The sequence below is a fragment of the Nelumbo lutea genome, chromosome 1 (genome assembly GCF_056320005.1).
Source record: "Nelumbo lutea isolate HS-2025 chromosome 1, American lotus-T2T, whole genome shotgun sequence".
Taxonomy (NCBI): Eukaryota; Viridiplantae; Streptophyta; class Magnoliopsida; order Proteales; family Nelumbonaceae; genus Nelumbo; species Nelumbo lutea.
The window spans coordinates 5,599,635-5,619,590 of NC_142684.1; the positions used below are offsets into that span (position 1 = coordinate 5,599,635).

Sequence of the window (19,956 nt, forward strand, 5' to 3'; positions counted from 1 at the left end):
GAACTGTCAACACTGTTACAACTCCATCTCCGAAGCCATTATTCCATTCCTTCGATCCTATAATGTTAATATCCATCCCTCCGTTCACATCTCCAACACTGTCACTCCCTCTCCGACGTCATTACTCCATCGAGCCTTTCTCCTTCTCCAGTGCCACTGAATTGTGCATATCTCTCCAACACTGTTACTCCCTCTGTTCACATGCCACATGATATTTTTTCATATCCATCCCTCCGTTCACATCTCCAACACTGTTACTCCCTCTCCGACGTCATTACTCCATCGAGCCTTTCTCCATCTCCAATGCCACTGCATTGTGCATCTCTCTCCCTCTGTTCACATCTCCAACACTGTTACTCCATCTCCGACATCATTACTCCACCAGATCTCTCTCCATGTCCAATGTTGCTGCACTGTTCATATCCCTCTCTCCATTCACATCTCCAACATTGCTACTCCGTCTCCGACATTGTTACTACACTGGACCTCTCTCCATCTCAATGCCGCTGCCATTTACTCGATCAGCTTCTAACAAGTCATGATATTTTTTTCACGAGTCGTGACCCCATATCCCAAGTTTTGGGAAACCACATCTCATTATTTCTCAACCCATCTCAGAAAACAAACGAACGAAAATGATAATCTAAGGAGAATATTCCTATTTTCTATTCTCAGTCACACCAACCAAACAGGCTGTAAATTCCCAATTTCTTTTTCAAAGAGGATTGCCACACTACTGTTGTTTAGATTGCACTCTTTAAATTTATATGGTATATAACCATAGTTTATATAATGATATGGATTGTATGTTTTGGAATTTGGATGGTAGAAAGTGATTATTTCTTAAGCATCTAAATAGATAATTGACAGAAGAGGTCGAAGAAAGAGGAAATAACTGGAGATAAATTGCTGAAGAATGATCCATTTTAGCTACCAAATATTCTTGCTGAAATCTTTGCCTCCACAGCAATACAATGTACATAATCATCTCTGCAACCAACAAATATTTGGCCTCCAATCATCACAGGTGATGAGAAAATGTCTCCATTGAGGTTCACCTTTGCATATTCCTGTACCATTGGGCCCAAATGGTCTTTTGCTGATTGGTTTCTTTCTGTAATAACATTCAAGTTGATCTGAAGCAAATAGATGCTTCCTGAACTACCACAAATGCATGCCAACCTGGGAAGAAAAAATGAGGTCAAGATATGTTCCTTACTGTATAGACTACGAATTATAATTTGAGTCTTTGAGTATCAAGTCCAGTAATTCTTTTACCTGTCAGCTAGACGAGAACGATTACATAGCTGCAAGTTCTCATCTACGTATGCAGATGAAGTTATTGGCTCCCCAATATTGTATTCCCACAATAACTCTCCCACTTCCTGGAAAAAATGAAAGTTCAACAAATGGAACTGGTGGTTCCCAATTTATATAGTTTCTATAAAATAAAATTAGTGCTTGTATAGTTCAGTCATGCATGACTTCATTGGAAGACTGAACCTAACAATCTAACAAGATGGTACACAGGAAGATCTAAATTGATTACCTATATAAAATGAGAGTTTGACTTCGTCACTCTTTTTGGTCAATTCCAACTATTCTATTACCATGTAAATTCTTTCGTTTTATTCTAGTTTCCTCTCTCTCTCTCTCTCTCTCTCTCTCTCTCTCTCTCTCCTCTTCCTCCCGCCACATGACTAGCCCATACCCATTGCAGATGTGATGAGCATGTCTCAGGATGGTTTGTAAAAATGAGGATGAAAATTGACCCATGAATTCATGTATGCATCGATATTCTTTTATTTTTGATTAATTTATGCATAGGTACAAGAATGGTATAATAGTTTTTTGAGAGCATGGTGGATTTTACATGAAATTTTATCTCCATACATTGATGCCAAAGAACTTCCACTTAGGGGTGTTCAAATTTGGTTACCAAACTGAATAAGTTAATTCGGTTCTATTTTTTCAGTTTGGTAATTTTAAAAAATATCAGTTTTCGGTTCAGTTTGAGAAAATTTTTTCAACTGAGCCAAACTAAAAACTGCATTAACCGGAACAAATACATATATATTAATATTAACACTAATATATTTACTAATATTAGTATATATTAATCTTAATACATAACATCTATTTTAATTATAAATGTTGATATATTTTAATAATAAATATTGATTCAAATATAACATACATTCATATTTTAATTAACCGATTTAAAACTGAACTGAACTGATTTGAATTCATTCCAGTTTTAAAGCCTAATTCGGTTCAGATCATGAAAATGGCCTAACCGAAATGTCAGTTAGGTACTATTTCCGAACCAAACCGACTGAATGAACACCCCAAATTTCCACATAAGGATTGTTTACTGGGGTGCAAGTTGAGAGGGCTGGACCAGGTTTAAGCTCAACCCAGGCCCAGCCCTAAGAATTGGGCCTAAGGCCCAAGCCCAAGATAAAGCCCAAATTATATAACCCGGGCCCAGTCCACACTGGAATCTGATGCACTCAGGTTGGACTCCAGTTGGTCAATCAGCCCACACTAAAATTTTATGTATATGCGTCATGTGTGTACATAAAATATACATGACGCATATACATAAAATATAAATAATTTGGCTGGGGCCCAACGCGAAAAATGAAAAGCCCGAATGTTGGCCCAAGCCCATCCCATATAAAACTGTGGGCTGGGTTGGTCCAAGCTTGAGTTGGGCCTGCCCAAGCTGCATCCTACGTTTTTTCTGCTAGTGGAATAGGTGCCTGGAATCGGAATTGGAATGCCAACCGTTTGGTTGGTTGGAACTGGATTCTCATTCCAAAGTTTGTCAAGAATAATAATAAGATATTATTAATGTAATAATAAGATAAATAAAATAATACGATAATATTAACAAAATATTAATAATAATATATCAATAATTAAATAATAATAAAATAATCAATCGTTAATAAATTATTAATAAGATATTAGTAAAATAGTAATAAAGAATAATACAATAACAAAATATTAATACATTAATGTTAAAATACTAAGATGATCATTAAATACTAATAAACAACAATAAAGTATTAATAAAATAATAATATAGCAAAATAATAAAGTAATAATCAAATAATAAAATATAAATAATTTGGGTTTGACTATGATACCGGGAAAACTTACAACCAATCAACCAGCATCATAAAAGTAGTAACCAATCAGGTGAGTTTTCATCAAAATTCAAGGGGGTTGTGATTGGTCAAAGCCTTTCTGGTATCATATCTTTCCAGGATCATATATTTTCCCAAATAAATTAATACAAAATTGAAAATTTTCGGTTGATTCCGATTCCAACTCCAAATGAACCAAACAACTATGATTGAAATCCGATTCCAATTGCTGTCTGAACCAAACAGGCATTTGGAATACACGATTCTAATTCTGGTCCTGACCATGAATCAAACTTGGACATTTTTTCCTGGGCATATCTATGATGACTTAATGCCAAGTTATCTTAGCCTGGTTGGAACTGGCATGTGTATAACATATTCCTGATGTTTCTGGTGTAAGGCTTGCCAATTTCTTTAGCATGAAGATCCCTGTTAGTAATTCTTTTTCTCTTTCTTTTTTTTTTAATCTTTTATTTTCCTTTTGTTGATGAGTGTAGGCATGTGTATGTGTTTCTTTTTTCCTTTTCTTTTATGGCTCAAGTAGAATGTTTCTTCAGATCCATATCCTGCTTATTGAGATCATTCAAATTGGATCTAGATCATGATATGACCCACAGGAAGTCCTATTGGCAAATTGACCAGAATCTACAGTTTTTGGCCCCAGTTATTGATCCATGAACAAGATACTACCTGTCTTTTGATGAAACATGTAGAGAAGTAACATCCAATTTGTTTTAGTAGGTCTAGACAAAAAATGAAAAGAAGAAAATCATTTAAAAGAAGACATCAAATATTAGTTATTGGAATGCACTTTTGATAATCAGGTAATGAAGAAACTGCATTAATTATGAAGAATAGGAGTCTATGAGCAAAGCCTTTTACAGTGATGAACGATCATGCATTTGGTAAAAAAATTTTTACATTTTATATTATAGAGCTTACCAGTTCAAATGAGTACACACTTCCATTTCTAGAACATACAAGGATCTGCATTAGAATCAAAACAAAGTAATCAACACATTAAGATCAGGGACAACAATTTTTATAGGAAATATGAAAATTTGGAAATGTTGTATGGAAATATTGAACTAGTTATAGACATGGTGGAAACATTTTTTTGAAGATAAATAAAAAAGAAATTTTAGTAAGAATAGAAAAAACAGGGTACAGACACAGGTGATGAACAATCACCCCGAATAAAAGAAGGTTGTGTTTATTGACCCGTATCGGCCAATATGTGAAACTTTGGTCCTTTGGGGTTTTGACCTTCAAGGGGTAGGCAGACCTTAGACCTTAGTTGTGTGGGGTCTAAGGTAAAAACACCCAATTTGCCAATGGGGCTACACCTTACTTGTGTTAGGTTGCGGTATTAGAACTTCTGGCAAATTCTTATGATTATGGATTCTGAATTGCCGCTTCACGCTCATGCTAGGGTGATCCTTAGAAGCAAGGTGTTACACCTTAAGCTAGGGGTGTGACTTGGATGGGATTATGTTGGGCTTTTGTCAAAATTTGAATGGGCATGGCCTGAAGGCCTGAATCAGAAGCACTGTAAAATGCCAACTTGGGCCAACTCAAGTTGCATCCCTACTATAACCCGATTATAGTGAGCAATGTTTTAAAAGGCATGGGAGGCATATGTAGAGGCATGCCTCCAGGTGAGGCGCCCCCAAAGCACCTTGAGGTGTATGCTAGAGGCATTGATGCTGTTGAGGCTGATGGCTTGGGCCACAACCATGTGTTTTGATGGTAACAAACACACTGGATGAACTAATGTTGATCTAAGTCTTACAGGCCAGGAATAGGTAATGATGTGATGCATCAATCAAAGAAGCAAGACAAGAAGGAGACAAATTTCACCAAGCATCTGATTGGAATATTTTGTCATGAAAAAAAGTCTCAAAGTGTTTCACATTATGAGTATCAAGAGTCAAATCAAGAATCAGATGTGAAGCAAATCAAGAATACCTTGCCATGTTGCGGATAAAGTCAAATAAAGTTTTGTTGGTCTTAGGCATTTTATGTAATCAACTCAATAGAGAGTTTTGAAACTTGGGATGAGTAAATTAGTTTGGACCTTAGGTGGACCATTCAACCCTATGAAAGAGGTTCGTTATTAAGTAAAAAGGTTTTAAAATCACCTAGAAGGGTTGATGTGAAGTGAATGTCTAAGGGTGCAATGTGCTTAATAGGTAAATTTGAGGTTTAGGGGATATCCCCTGAAGACAAGGAGACATTTCCAGCCCTAAGGACATTAAAATATGCGGAACAAGTAATGAGACTTAAAATCCGTCCAAGAAAACTTAAAATAGACTTGATTTGGCTCAAAACCCGGTTGGACCAGCCCACGGAAATGTCAAAAAGGTAAAACTAGCTATATAGGGCAGGAGACATCTCTTGGAAACCGTCCTAGCACAGGGGACGTCCCCCAACAGTCAGGAGTGGAGACATGTCCTGGTGATAGTGCTAGTCCAAGAGACACCCCCTACATGATTGGAGATATCCCTTGAGGCACAGGAATGAGGAGACATCCTCTTGTCCTGACATTCTTTTAAACTGTTGGCATGTATTGTGATTTGTGACCATTTGTACATTGCATTTAATGCCTCTTACAGGGTTGTCCAAACAGGACAAAAGAGCAAATGCAAAAGGGAACTTCTAAGGAATTTACCTTGTTTGTGAAAATGTATAAAGGCACTTGTAAGTTACCATTTTAATGATACTATACATTTGACCTGAAAAGTAAAAAAGGTACTTGCCCTTTTCTAAGAAAATGTTGGATAAAGCAAAAGCTTTTTAAATGAAAAACTGAGATAGTGAGATGCCAATTTGCCATACTTCAAAAGACCAATGAGAAAGTTCTCAATGGCTATATTTGTAGATTACCTTATTTGGGAAAAGTACACTTCAACCAAGATAAAAGGAATTTCGTATGAAAGAAAGAAAAAGACAAACATCAATGTCTCAGAAGAGACATTAGTGAAAATTCTATAAAGGAGATATTTGAATCGCTTGAATGAGGGGGTAAAAGAGAGGGATGCTAGGAGCAAAATAGGTTGTCAGGAACATCTCCTCTCCTAGGAAAGGTTACCATCCTAGGAGACGCCCCCTAGTTTCAGCCTTTCAGGAGGCATCCCTTCTCATAAGGAGACTTCAGCTCCTCCTAGGAGACATCCCCTCTCCCAAAGAATCATCCCCTACTTATCACTAAGCTCATGTGCTTATATATTTTGAATCTAGTTTGAGCTGAGTTTATTTTGAGTGGTAGATGTTTCAATCTACTCATTGAGTGTCTTTGTGTGTTTCAATTTAATATCTGATCTAAGAGGGATTCATGTATGCCACAATCTAAGAGATAGTTTGCAAAGAGTGTGCTAGCACCTTGTCAACTAGCAGAGGTGTCGAGTCCAAGAGGGTGGAGGCAATGCCATCAGTCTTGCAGGCTGGAGGTGTGGTTAGGTTTGGGTGGCACCCAATCAAGATCATCTGGTTTTGGTGGCACCCGGTCAAGTCCATTTAGGTTTGAGCAGAACTTGTAAGACTACTTGTGTAAAGGTGTTAATTGAAGTCTGTAAATCAATTCTGTTAGTGAAACTCCCAAGTGGTTACTTGGGAACAAGCCATAGGCCTAGTTGTGGCCGAGCCTATATAAATTATAAATCCTGTGTGCACTCTTGTTGATTGTTTGTTTCTCTCTTCATCGTCTTATCTCCAACTCAGCACTACTTTGTTCAATCTTCACAAAGGTCAGGTGCATGATTCTTGAGGCTAAACTCAAACTCTATCTTAAAGACATACTCTATCTGAAAGGCACTAGTCTAATCTTCAGTGTTCATGTATCTGATCTAAAAGTTAAACAATCATCATACTTAGATTCAAAACTATCAGGAGTCATCTCTTAAACTCCAAGAGACGTCTCCTAATCTCTAGAAGGCATCCCCCTTAATCTTATGGTGACGAACCCTTTGGCTCAAGGAAAGAGTTGACTCAAAGAAGTCCTCTAGTCCCTAGGATAGGTTCATCATGATGGGCCGATTGGCCAACATATGAGTCATCCTTTGTGATCCCAGAGTCATCTCTTGCTTTATGATAGTTTACGCTTCATTGGAATATATATATAGTTTGAACTATTTGTGTTGAGAAAACAGGAAATTAGAAGGGACAGAATTTGGGACCCTAGTATGTCATATACATCCCCCCTCTTGGGTTGCAATCTAGGCCAATAGATGCCTTTGAGGTGCACACCTTGGTTGCATGAGGTATACACCTCATACACCTTTTGCATGAGGCATTCTAGAGGAACTCAGATTAGCTGAATACCTCATGCTATTGAGCAGGATGTAGGGGTCAATTACATTTGTCCACATTACTTTTATAGAAGAATGATCCTCATGTGGTAATCCTTCTAACATAGACTGAACTTCATAGATAAAACACTGAAATTATTCAGTTGCATCTGATTGTTTAGGTTGCAAAAGAAAAAGGTCTTACCTGAGAAGGAAGAACATAAGACATACAAGGTGCAGAAAAAATTGGACCACCTGTTTTTACCTGAATAATACCACTTAGTTAATAATAAAGAATATGTGAATATTGGTAATATAAATACAAACGAAAATATGGAACAAGAGGAAGAAACATCCAATTTATGTAGTGGTATTATAGTAACAAGAATCAAGCATCCATAAGCCAAGCAGGGAGATGGTTCAACAGAGAAAGTATCCAATTCCTTTAGTAGGTTATTTTAGGAAGAAGCCTGAGAGAACTTGTAAGATTAAAAAGAAGACTAATTCCCAATTGACAAGATATTAGTTCCTCCTGTACTTCTTTCTTATTATCAATCTGAATTCTTCAAGTTTCTATTTATATATAACAAGAACAGGTTAAACATACTAAGGCCCTCTTTGATGATTAAGTGGTTGTTAAAAGAAGTACTTGTTAGAAGTACTTATTTTAACAACCACTTAAGGCTGCTTGGTAACCCACTTGCCAAATCACTTATCATGCTTTTAAGCACTTATTGGAGTGGAGATGTTTGGTAAGCTACTTTCCCCATAAGTGCTTATATTGACACAAATGACAATTTTAGCCCATCCCCTTCCCTTAACCCTCTCTCAGTCCGGGTGGCAATGAGAGGTTTGATCCCAGATTTCTGCTACTAGAGTCAGAAGTGCAGATGGGAAATGTCAACTTGCCGGAAAGTTCAGGGGTCTTCATCATCTCCTTCGTCATTTCCCTCCAACTCCTGCAAACCCTAGCACAAGCAACCACGTGCCTCCAAGGAGGCCAGGCACCTTCTGATTCTTCTGGTGGTGCAAGCAGGAGCAGCTCCCATTTTTTTTTGACTAGTACTAGTAGTAAGCTCTGAAATTCCAGTAAAAAACACTAAACCCAGTCAGGTCCTATGCTGTAAAGGTTCATTAGGCGCTTAGATGGATTTCATAGGTCTTGCAGCTTGAACTTCTGAGCTCTAACTGAACCCCCATCATTTTCTACAAGCAACTCGGTGTATATTTGAGGAGTTTCTTGGGAAGCTAGGAGTTCTGTCTATCCACAACCAAAAAGAGAGAGTGAGACAAAGAAACAATTGCAGTGCATCTCTTCAGCCCCTGTCTTCAGAAATGGTGAAAAAGCCAGTAAGATACTGTGTGGTAATCTCTCTCTCTCTCTCTCTCTCTCTGTAGTGCATGGTTTAACTTCATTTCTAAATCCATGGAGTTATCATCTAGGTTGACGTGTTTACCGACTCAGCATTCAAAGGAAACTCCGCCGCGGTTTGTCTGTTGGAAGAAGAGAGAGACAAGGAGTGGATGCAAGCTGTTGCAAGGGAATTTAACATCTTGGAGACAGGTTTCTTGACTCGGATTACTGATACCAGGTCGGAAGGTAAAGAGTTGAACTCGAGATTCCGTCTCAGATGGTTCACTCCTGTTGCAGAGGTTAGTTCGCTTCATCTTCTCCTCTCACTTTCATCTTAACTTCTTTATATGTATTCGTTTGCATTAGTTTAGCTTCAAGCAATTTTCGCTTTTGGGTTTTTTAGATCTTCTTTTCTTGTTTGAGTTTTTTGAGAAAATTTAGGTAGTTCACAACGTTATTTGACCATGTAAATTAGCTGTTGTGTGCAAAAATTGGAAACAAATGCCTGAACTTCTCTATCGGATATTACATATATGAGTATATGACTGCAACTCGGCCGGGCTCAACCTGAGCTTTTGCGGGCGACAGATTTGGGCATCATTACATAGATCCGTTCCTTCAAAGCCTCAAAATGAATCTGACAATGTGTTCCTCAGCTCAAAAGCACAAACCTCCATTAAAACAGCAGATTCTCCTCCAAGAAAAATGATTTAATGAGAAGAAAAACTTCACAAAATGGTAGAAAATGGCAAAACAACAGGTAAGCCGGCCATTTTTCCTCACCGCTGATTGTCGCCAATGGACCTGTAACTGGGTGCGCCGCTACCTGGTTTGCTATGTTCGAATGAGAGGAGAGGGAGGTAAAACCCTCGCACGGGGGTAATTTGGGTATTCAAAGAAAATACTAGGGACTGGTTCGTCCCATTCTATTGGAAGAAGTACTTCTCCAAGAAGTGCTGAAAAAAAGCCAACTTCAGGTCACTTTTTTAAGTACTTCTTTTAACAAAAAGTACTTCTTCCCCACTTTTTTAACAAACACATAAAAGCACTTAATAACCACTTAATGTGTGGTCCCAACTCTTAAAAGAAGTACTTTTTAGAAGTGAAATCAAACAGGGGCTAAATAGGTACAAAGAAGCCGAGGAAAATAGAGGTCAACTGGGCAATTCATGATCTGACAATTAGTGGTATAAAATAGTGAACAACTCTTTGTTAACTAGTTTTCCTTCCTTAATCACTGGTTCTAGCCATAATTATTTAGCATAGATAATGTTCATGTGGGTCCCCTTAGGAAAGAAGACCAATGAAAGAAATAACTACCCATCTAAATAAAACAGAAGCAAACTATTATTATTCTCTACATTCCTCAATCTGAGCATGGATATTGATCATGCCCAACTTGCTAAGAATATATTTAAACTGTAGCCATGCAACACTCTTGATGAATGTATCTATTAACTGATGACTTAAACATGCAAACAATAGGCTCAATTCACCATTGAAGACCTTCTCCCAAATGAAATGTCTATCCACCAACTGGCTGCTTGATTATTGCAATACATTCTTAGAAAATCTATTAACAATAATCATCAATTCTCCCAAAAGATTCATCAGACAAAGCAATTTAGAGAGACCGTGAGCCGTGAGTCTATGCTTGCATATACACTTGATCTACAAACTACCAATTTCTTTTACTTGATCTTGAGACTAGGCCTCCAACCACAAATGTATGATATCCAGAAATAGACCTCTCATAAATATAAGCTGCCCAACCACAAATGTATATGCTCTATTCCAGAGATGCTCATTCTTAAATAAAAATGTGAATGCTTGAAGTTTTCTTCTACTAACATAAAAGACACTCTGCTGCCTCGATATGAGAAACAGTGGGTGGATGATTATATTTTCACAGCATTAGGATTCTTGTTAAAAATCTGCTTACCTTTTGGTTTGGCGTTGATTATTTCTAATTCTAGAACTGCATTCTTCTCAAAAATATGGATAGATGCAGGCTTTTCATCCTCTTTTTAGCTAAACCTGCATTTTCAAAAGAAGTCAAACCACCTTGACTTATTCAAGGGCATTGGAAACTTCTCTTCTAGATTTCTTAAGGTTTACCAAGCAAACTCATCCCCTCCCATGAAGCCCAACCCCAATAACTTGCTCATTTTCACCTTCTGTACTGACCACTTGTAAATCAATTGATCTTCCAATAATGTAAGTTTTATCCATTTGCACCTCAACCTCATTCGTTCACTTGAGTACTTGACTCACAAGCTTCAACTTCTTTGTTTTCCAACTCACAGTAACTTTAATCATCCTCATCTTTGCAAGTATCCTTCTCACTATCATCCTTTTCCTCATCTGAAATGTTACCAATGTCACCATTCCCCTGAAAAAGTCTATAACGATAGTTTCTTGTATATAGATTTGAACCAAAGACTGCTGCTGTTCCTTTCACACCTTGCCTTGTTTTAATCTCAAGTTCTCCTTCCTCCTGAAAATTTGGCCTACCTCTTGCGAGATTGAAAACCCCTTGATCAGTTTCACAATTCTGTTTGAACGAAGAAGCTGCCTCCCTCACAGTATGGGCATTATGATCATCTTTATCAGGACCACGCAAAATTTCTTGTCAAGCTTCTACCTCAATTGTTGGTTCTTTTACAAACCCTTGAATTTCACTCACTAAAACTTTTTTCCCTTCGAGCTTCTCTTCTCCTAGAAACTCCATTGGTTTTCTTCTTCTTCTTTTTTTTTCTTGAGAAAAAGGAAACTTTCAGTTAACCAGGGGGGGGGGGACCTATACATGAGATGTACAAGAGGGGTTAGCAACAAAAAGAAAAAGCCCAGTCAATCAAGAGGTAATCTGTTACCACTATACAATGTATCCCTTCCCAACCCCGATTTAGCCAAAATGTCTGCAATCTGATTAGGGTTTCTTGGAATCCATCTGAACCTGCAACGTGAAGTGGCAGTGATATCAGCTATTTTATGAAGAAGGTGAGAGAATCTCCAAGGTTCAACCCAAAAAGAATAAATTGAGCCCATGACAGTTGTAGAATCACCTTCTACTGAAATAGGATTAGAATTCAAGGACTTTGCTATCTGCGGACCCTTCAAAAGAGCTTTTAACTTGGCCTCAGGGAAATCAGTTGCTTAAAAGGACCACTAAAGGGCAAAAATAGAGAACCTTCTGGACCTAAAATGACATCCCCAATACTAGCACCCAGAGGGTGCTGTCGAGAAGTTCTTAGGCTGCCACTAAAGCACAAAATATAGGTGTTGAGGGGTCTTGGAGACAGAGGACAGATCCGATCAGAAACAGGGGATGATTGCAAGATCAGCAAGAGATTCCTGTCAAGGTTAGCAAAATGGAATCTATTGAAGGACTTATGAGCCAAAGCAAAATGGAATCTATTGAAGGACTTATGAGCCAAAGCAAAATGGAATCTATTGAAGGACTTAAGGTCAAAGCATGTCTTCTCAGATTTTGATGGGATATGACCCACCGCAGAGGTCTCTTCAAGGGAGACCTAACCTCCTAAGAAGAGAAGTTAAGAGAGAATGGAAAATAACCAGGTTTGTCGTACTTTCTTATTATGAGATATTTATAGTAACATAAGGATCCACATAACACATGCATGGCCCTGACTTCACTGCTAACATGTCTTCCTTGTGTAGATGAAATGGACTGGTGGGCAATGCCTTTGACATGAACTGTAATAGGAAGCTGGGCTGGAAAAGTTGTTTCAGTCTCTAAATTCATGTTCTCAACTACTCTTAATCTAAGGACATAAAACCAGAATTCTCATCAGAAGAATTCTGCTATTGCTGATGGTTAGTGTTAACAGATGTTATTTTTTATATGTATAGTACCGCAGGGGTACTATTGTACTTTTACTTCTCTTTATGTTTAGTTGTTGTCGCCCTAGTATAAATATAACATACTGCGCCACCTGCAGTATCTTTTTGGGCTCTCAGTCCTCTTGTCTCTCCTCTCTTCTCTCCCTTCCTCTCTTCTTCCTGTACAACATGGTATCAGAGCAGGACAACCAGGTCTGGAGGGAGAAGTCGTGCAGTCTGTCTTTTCCTCTTCTTCGCACCAGATTCCCAGCATGTAGAAGTCATTGTTTTTGAGGGTGACAGACTCTGTTATCATCTGCTGTTCGGCTGTACTGATGTTTGACTGAAGTAACTTTTTTTTTTTTTTTTCTCTCCTCTTTTCTGGTCGTGTGCCTGCACTGGACCGGTACTAGGTCTGCCGATTGGATGTGAGGTGAGCTGCACCTCTTTCTTTTGCTTTTTTGTGGGGTCGTTTGATCCCTGTGAAACTGTAGGTCGTAAGGACCTTGTTTATGTGCTGCAACAGCAGCTTTTATGGTGGACTGAAGGTCTGGAAGTGGCCGGTACCTTCTGTAACAACTTTTTAAGGCTGTGTTCCTCTTTTGAGTGTTGTTTTTTGAATCTGAAATCATGAGTGGTGAAGAATCTGCTACATCCGGTGTTTCCTCAATGCTGAATGGAATGAGTGGGGGTGTGGACCTATCCTTTCCCATGGCTGTTGTCCCTCTTGATGGTTTAAATTATTTAGAGTGGTCAAGAGGGATCAAGCTGTACATCACTGCAAGGGGGAAGATAGGTTATATTAATGGGAGAATAAAAGAACCACATTATGGGAGTGCTGAATTTGATAGATGGAATCAGGAAAACAATATGGTTATGTCTTGGCTTTTAGTCTCTATGCAACCTCAAATAAGGAGGAATTTCATGTGGGCTGAAACGGCAAATGAGATCTGGGAACAAGCAAAAACAACATATGCGGAACTGCAACACTATGCAAAAATCTACCAACTACAGGCAAAATCGTCTACTTGTAAACAGGGGGAGAGGTGTCTATCTGTATATTACTCTGACTTGACTTCTGTCTGGAAGGAGTTGGATCATTATTAGAGTGTGGGATGGAAGTATGATGAAGATGCAAAACTGTACAAAAAACTCGTCTCCCAGCAGAGAGTGTTTGCTTTCTTACATGGTTTGAACCCTACACATGAATCTATCAGAGTCCAGATCCTTGGTTCTAAGGATCTTCCATCAGTTTAGGAAGTTTATGCTCTTGTACAATCTGAAGAAAGCAAAAGGAATTTGATGAACAATTCTGGTGGAGATGCAGTTGTGTTGGCAGCGAAAGGAGATCTTCAGAAAAAAATGGATGACAAAGATAAATTGTGGTGTACTCATTGCCAGAAGCCCCAACACACCCGAGATACATGTTGGGATCTTCATGGAAAGACGAAATGGGCTCAAGATCTGAATAAGAAGCAAAGTTCATATATGAATAAAAAGTCAAGACAGCATGGTACAAAAAAACACACTATGGCCAACATGGCTACTCGTGAGAATCAGCCCCCAATCCATACTGTGACTCAGACACATTCATCTGGATCTGACCCAAGGGAGGATATTATGAATTCCTTCCGTGACCATTTAGAGTTCCATGGTAGAACAATTCGTCAGATGGATGCTCCTCCCTCAACCTCATTTGCGTCTACATCAGGTAACTCTGCCACAACTTTCCATGTTGCTTCTCATACCCTTGACTCTCCATGGATCATTGATTCCGGAGCATCAGAACACATGACCGGTGCGTCCTCTTACTTTCAAACCTATCACTTTCTTTCTGGAAGAGACAAGGTGAGACTAGCTGATGGATCATATGCTTCCATAGCTGGTCAAGGAACCGTCTCTCTTCCCCTTGGCCTTACCTTCTCTGATGTTTTACATGTTCCAAAATCTCCCATTAATTTGTTCTCTGTTAGTAGTGTTACTAATTCCTTAAATTGCTCAGTGACCTTTTTCCCTTCTTACTGTGTGATCCAGGATTTGGCCTCGGGGAGGACGATTGGTAGAGGACGTATGGTTGGACTTTACATGCTGGAGAATAAGGCTGGTCTTCATGTTACAGAGTCTAAGAGTCAGTCTTGTAAGAGTCAAGTTTATTTATGATATTGTCGCCTTGGTCATTTATCTTTTGAGTCTTTGAAAATGGTGTTTCCAGATCTGTTTAAGTCAGTGTCCGTTTCAGATTTCTCTTGTCAAACGTGTCAATTGAGTAAACATTGTAGAACTCATTTTCTTCCAAAAAATAGTAAATCTGAATTTCCTTTTCACATTGTTCATTCTGATGTGTGGGGCCCTGTTACTTTACCATCTAAGAGTGGTTACAAGTATTTTATTACCATCATTGATGATTATTCTAGATATACTTGGGTATATCCCATGCGAACCAAGGAGGAAGTACCAAAAATTATCCAAGATTTTTAGCGGATGGTCTTCACTCAATTTCAAACTGAAATCCAAATTTTTCAGTCAGATAATGCGAAAGAGTATTTTCATAGTGATCTCACGGAATTCTTTGTTTCGCGTGGTTCACTTCACCGTAACTCTTGTGCCCGAACACCACAACAAAATGGTGTTGCTGAACAAAAGAACCGACATCTCCTTGAAGTGGCCCGGGGTTTACTACTCCATATGAATGTCCCCAAACGTTTTTGGCTTGAGGCTGTCCTTTGTTCTACCTACCTCATTAACCGTATGCCCTCTTGTTGGTTAGAGTGCAAAGCCCCACATCAGCTTCTCTTCCCTAAGGCCCCCTACTTCCCATTCCTCCTCGCGTATTTGGTTGTTGGTGCTTTGTCCAAAATCTGTCTCCCACTCATGGGAAATTGGATTCTCGTGCTATTCCTTGCATATTCCTGGGGTTACTCCTTCACTCAGAAGGGATACCATTGTTTTGATCCAGTTTCTCGGAAATTCTATGTTTCCATGGATGTCTCTTTCTTTGAGAATGAGCCTTTTTTCCCTGTTTCTCCTCAGGGGGAGTGTAGGAATGAAGAGAAACTGGTTCAGCTCCCTCCTCTTCCTGATCCTCTACCTTTTCGTGTCTTCTTCCATCATCACAAAGGCCAACCACATTCAAGAGCTATGGAGAATCTAGAAGCTGTACCTCCAGTGCCATCAAACTCCTCGGGGGCGGATCATACTCACCCAGGTACCTTGGTTCCCAATGATGTCCCTGACCCCATTGCAATTGATACCTCTATTGGTAATGACCTTGGCATTCCTATTGCTCACAGGAAGGGTGTTAGATCGTGCACCACTAAACACCCCATTTCCAACTTTGTTTCCTATGAAAACATTTCACCATCTTTTCGTGCATTTCTTACTTCCATTGACAGTGTCCCTATCCCTAAGAATGTGGTAGAAGCTCTTTCAGTACCTGAATGGACAGATGCCATGAAGGAAGAAATTAATGCCCTTCATAAAAATGGCACATAGGAACTTGTAGATCTTCCTAAGGGAAAGGATCCAGTTGGATGTAAATGGGTGTTCACTGTCAAACATAGGGCTGATGGCATGGTGGAGAGGTATAAAGCTCGTTTAGTGGCAAAGGGATTTACACAAGTGTACGGAGTTGATTATGCAGAGACTTTTGCCCTTGTTGCCAAGATGAACTCCATTAGAGTTCTATTCTCTCTTGCTGCTAACCTTGACTGGGATCTACATCAGCTTGATATCAAGAATGCATTCTTGATACAACCCCCTGGTTTTCAGGCTCAAGGCAATGAACAGAAGGTGTGCAAGTTGAAAAAGTCTTTATACGGGCTGAAACAATCACCAAGAGCCTGGTTCAGCAGATTCCATGTTGCGGTTCAGCAGAAAGGATACAAGCAATGTCAATCTGATCACACACTGTTTGTGAAAAGAGAAGGTAAAATTGCTGCTTTGATAGTATATGTTGATGATATAATTGTCACTGGTCACTAGAAGGATGAAATCCAGAGGTTGAAGAGTTTTCTTGCCACACAGTTTGAAGTAAAGGATCTAGGGCCTCCAAGATACTTCCTTGGAATTGAAGTTGCCTGCTCAAAAAAGGGTATCTTCATTTCCCAAAGGAAGTATGCCCTAGATTTACTCCAGGATACTGGAAAAATGGGAGTGAAGCCAGTTGACTCTCCCATTGATCCTAACCATAAATTAGGTGTCAGCCAAGGTGAACCTATCAAGGATGTGAAACAGTTTTAGAGACTTGTAGGGAGATTGTTATATCTTTCTATGACCCGCCCAGACATTGCTTATGTTGTTGGTGTCCTTAGCCAGTTTATGCATGCACCTATGTCCACTCATCTTGAAGCAACGGAAAGAATCCTCCGATATCTTAAAAGGTTTCCAGGTGCTGGCTCGTTGTTTCAAAGACACGGGCATTTGAAAGTTGAAGTGTATACTGATGCAGATTGGGCTGGATCTCTAAATGACAGAAAGTCTACTAGTGGCTACTGCACCTTTATAGGAGGAAACCTAGTTACCTGGAGAAGTAAAAAGCAAAGTGTGGTGGCTAGATCCAGTGCTGAAGCTGAATATCGAGCAATGGCTCATGGAGTGACTAAAAGTATGTGGATAAAGAATCTATAATGCTACCCCCAATAAGCACTAGCCAAAATAATAAAAGCTCAATTGTTGACTGAGTACATTATGTTGTATAATGATTTCTGATGAACTTACAATTTATCTATAATTTTTGAGGACTTTAGCATGGATTTTTATGCCGGTTTTATTAATTTTTGTCTTAATTTAGCTTAATGCTAAGAATAGGTTCAGGGATAATCAATCCAAGAAAAGGAAGGAAAAAGGCAAGAAAAGAAGGTTCAAAAAGACCAATTTCAGTCCAACCCGGTCGTGGAAGCAAGAGAGAGCACTTCGGCCCAAAAAGAGCAAGTGAATTCCTTGAGAAAACCCAAGAAAATAAAGCCTAGCTATGAGGAGAATTCGGCCCAGCAAGGAAGGCCCATTTTTAACCCAAATAACAGCCTAGAGTGTAGCCCACATGAGCTCAAAAGCAAGCTAAGTTGTAGCCCAAATAACAGCCCAAAGGGAGCTAGGGGCGGCAACTCCTAGATGTTTCTTGAAGAGGAGGGAGCACTCTAGAAGGTTCATGAGGGGTGTAATACACCCCATTCTAGAGGCTTCAAGAAGGGGCAAGAGCCCCCTTGAAAAACTATATAAGGAGGCCTCTAGGAGGGGAGAAGTGGTTCAATTGCTTGAGAGGAAGGCTCTCCCACTCTTAGAGGTTCGGCCACCTTGAGAGAAGAGAAGAGAAGAAGGCTAGGCGCAAGGAAGAAGAAGAAGAAGGGCTGAAGGAAGTTCAAGACAAGCAAGCTAGAAGAAGAAGGTGAGTTCGAATTGAGAGTTTGTGATTCAAAGATTTTCTGTAATAAATCATTTGTAGTTTCATTCTCTTTTGATTTGAATTCAGTTTCTTAGTTATATGTTCTTTCTTCTTTCTCCTTGTTTCCATTCTTCCTTGATGTATTTCAGCTTGTAAAATTTCAGTTCAGCAATCTAATTCTTTTTGATTCATTCAAATGGTCATGCATTGTATTTGAAGTTTCTTGAATAAGGGTGTGATTGTAGATTAATTCGGCCAACTAACCTTCAAAACTCAGATCTGAATTCTCAGATCTGAGATTGCAAGATCTGAATTGCTTGAAAGAGAATTCAGATCTGCAATTTTCAGATTGGGCGAATTAATCTACAGCTTGGAATTCCTAGAGTGCTTGAGAGAGACTCTAGGAATTCAGATCTACTATTCAAGAACTGAATTGAGTGCAAGGTTAGAGATAACTTGCACAATTCAGTTGGTGATCAATTCAGATTTGAATTGATGCCTTAGAAGTGTTTGAAGAAATGCATGCATGGGGATTAGATTCTTGCTAGAGATAGAAGAACCATCACTCATGCATAGGATGGACATGCGCTTGAGAGAGGCTGTTCATGACCTTGGGGTTTCACCAAACCAAGGCTCAATCATGATTCATTCGAATGATCCAAATTGATAGATTGCTGAATTCTGAGATTGACATTTACTGTTTACTCTTCTAACCTGAATTGAAGGCAATTGGGCCAATGATTTAGATAGATTTTAATTTAGGATTTCTTAGCTTTCATTAGAGTTTTGATTTATTTGTTGATCAGATAAGAAGTGTTCAATTTAGTATTGGTAATTGTTTCCTAAATCCTCGTGGGAACGATACTTCACTCACTACTTTATTACTTGAACGGCTAGTGCACTTGCTAGTGTCACAATGAGCCACACATCAATTTCTTTAACACTTTCCTACAAAAATGTATTAATTTTTATCATTTTAATAGGGGCATCTTGATTTTTTAAGTAGGGGTATATTAGAAACCTCAACTCCCCCCCCCACAAAACACACATACACACATAAAATCCCAATTTTATATCAGAACTAAAAATAAGCCAAACATAGGATTTAGCATACAATGATAACATGTTCATAAATACCTTCCAGATGACGGACCCACTTGAGTTCAATGAAATTACATGTCCATCAACCAAGCAACATATCACTGCAAAGTCAAAGTAAATATTGGTATACATTATTCAACATCCATGATATGTGTCTATCCACAGCCTATATATACACATGCATATAATGCAGGAGTTAAAACAATATCATCTGAAAATCATAAAGAATGGCTGAAGTAATCTTCAACTGAGATGTTTGTGCACCATTGCCACTGCGACAACTGACAGAAAGAGAACCAAAAACTGGAGTCCCCAACTCCTTCAGCCACATGGTACTGAATGGTAGAGCCTGCATTAAAATAATATATTACTTGGTGAAACTTTGTGAAATTGAATTCAACTATATTCTCTCCATATGGTGTTCATGGTCCCTGTTTGGGACCAAAAGTATAAGGAAACAAACAGTTCCAGCCATTGAAATAGCATCAGTTGTATGACAATTTCCCCTTAGAAATGTCTTTGGTCAATACTGTTTGAAAGGGTGCATATTAAGATCATCAAAAACAATGATAGTAGTGTATTCTCTTTTGTTTGTGAAAGCTTAAGTTTCCTCCCGTACGTTGTTCACAAGTTTGGACTAATCAAAACTAAGATATTTAAGAAAGCAATGCGCCTGTTCATCTTGGTCAACTAACAACTAACTTTTTGTGATAGGAAAAAAAAAGTAAATCATCAATACATGTTTAAACCTTAAAGGTAGAGCAGGTGGATTATAGAGGAAAGCTATGTCTAGGATATATGCAGACAAAAAAGGAAAATAGAAACCTAAAAATGTCT

At 38.8% G+C, this 19,956-nt stretch overlaps 1 protein-coding gene across 5 annotated transcripts in view; it reads right to left on the reverse strand.

Moving 5' to 3' along the window:
- Window positions 1-906: 906 nt before the first annotated feature.
- LOC148873312 (AMP-dependent synthetase and ligase family protein) overlaps window positions 907-19,956 on the reverse strand; it is a 132,329-nt gene continuing 113,279 nt past the window's right edge. For 3 of the 5 annotated variants that reach the window (XM_088962974.1, XM_088962973.1, XM_088962972.1), the window contains 6 exons: window positions 19,384-19,468; window positions 19,156-19,220; window positions 7,647-7,706; window positions 4,098-4,142; window positions 1,279-1,385; window positions 907-1,182 (listed from right to left, as the gene is read on the reverse strand). In XM_088962974.1, the coding sequence (XP_088819100.1) occupies window positions 927-1,182; window positions 1,279-1,385; window positions 4,098-4,142; window positions 7,647-7,706; window positions 19,156-19,220; window positions 19,384-19,468 (618 nt within the window). In that variant the 3' untranslated portion in view covers window positions 907-926. Of the gene's footprint in view, window positions 1,183-1,278; window positions 1,386-4,097; window positions 4,143-7,646; window positions 7,707-19,155; window positions 19,221-19,367; window positions 19,469-19,956 lie in introns of all 5 variants that reach the window. The other 2 variants (XR_016104670.1, XR_016104671.1) reach the window with 2 other exon arrangements.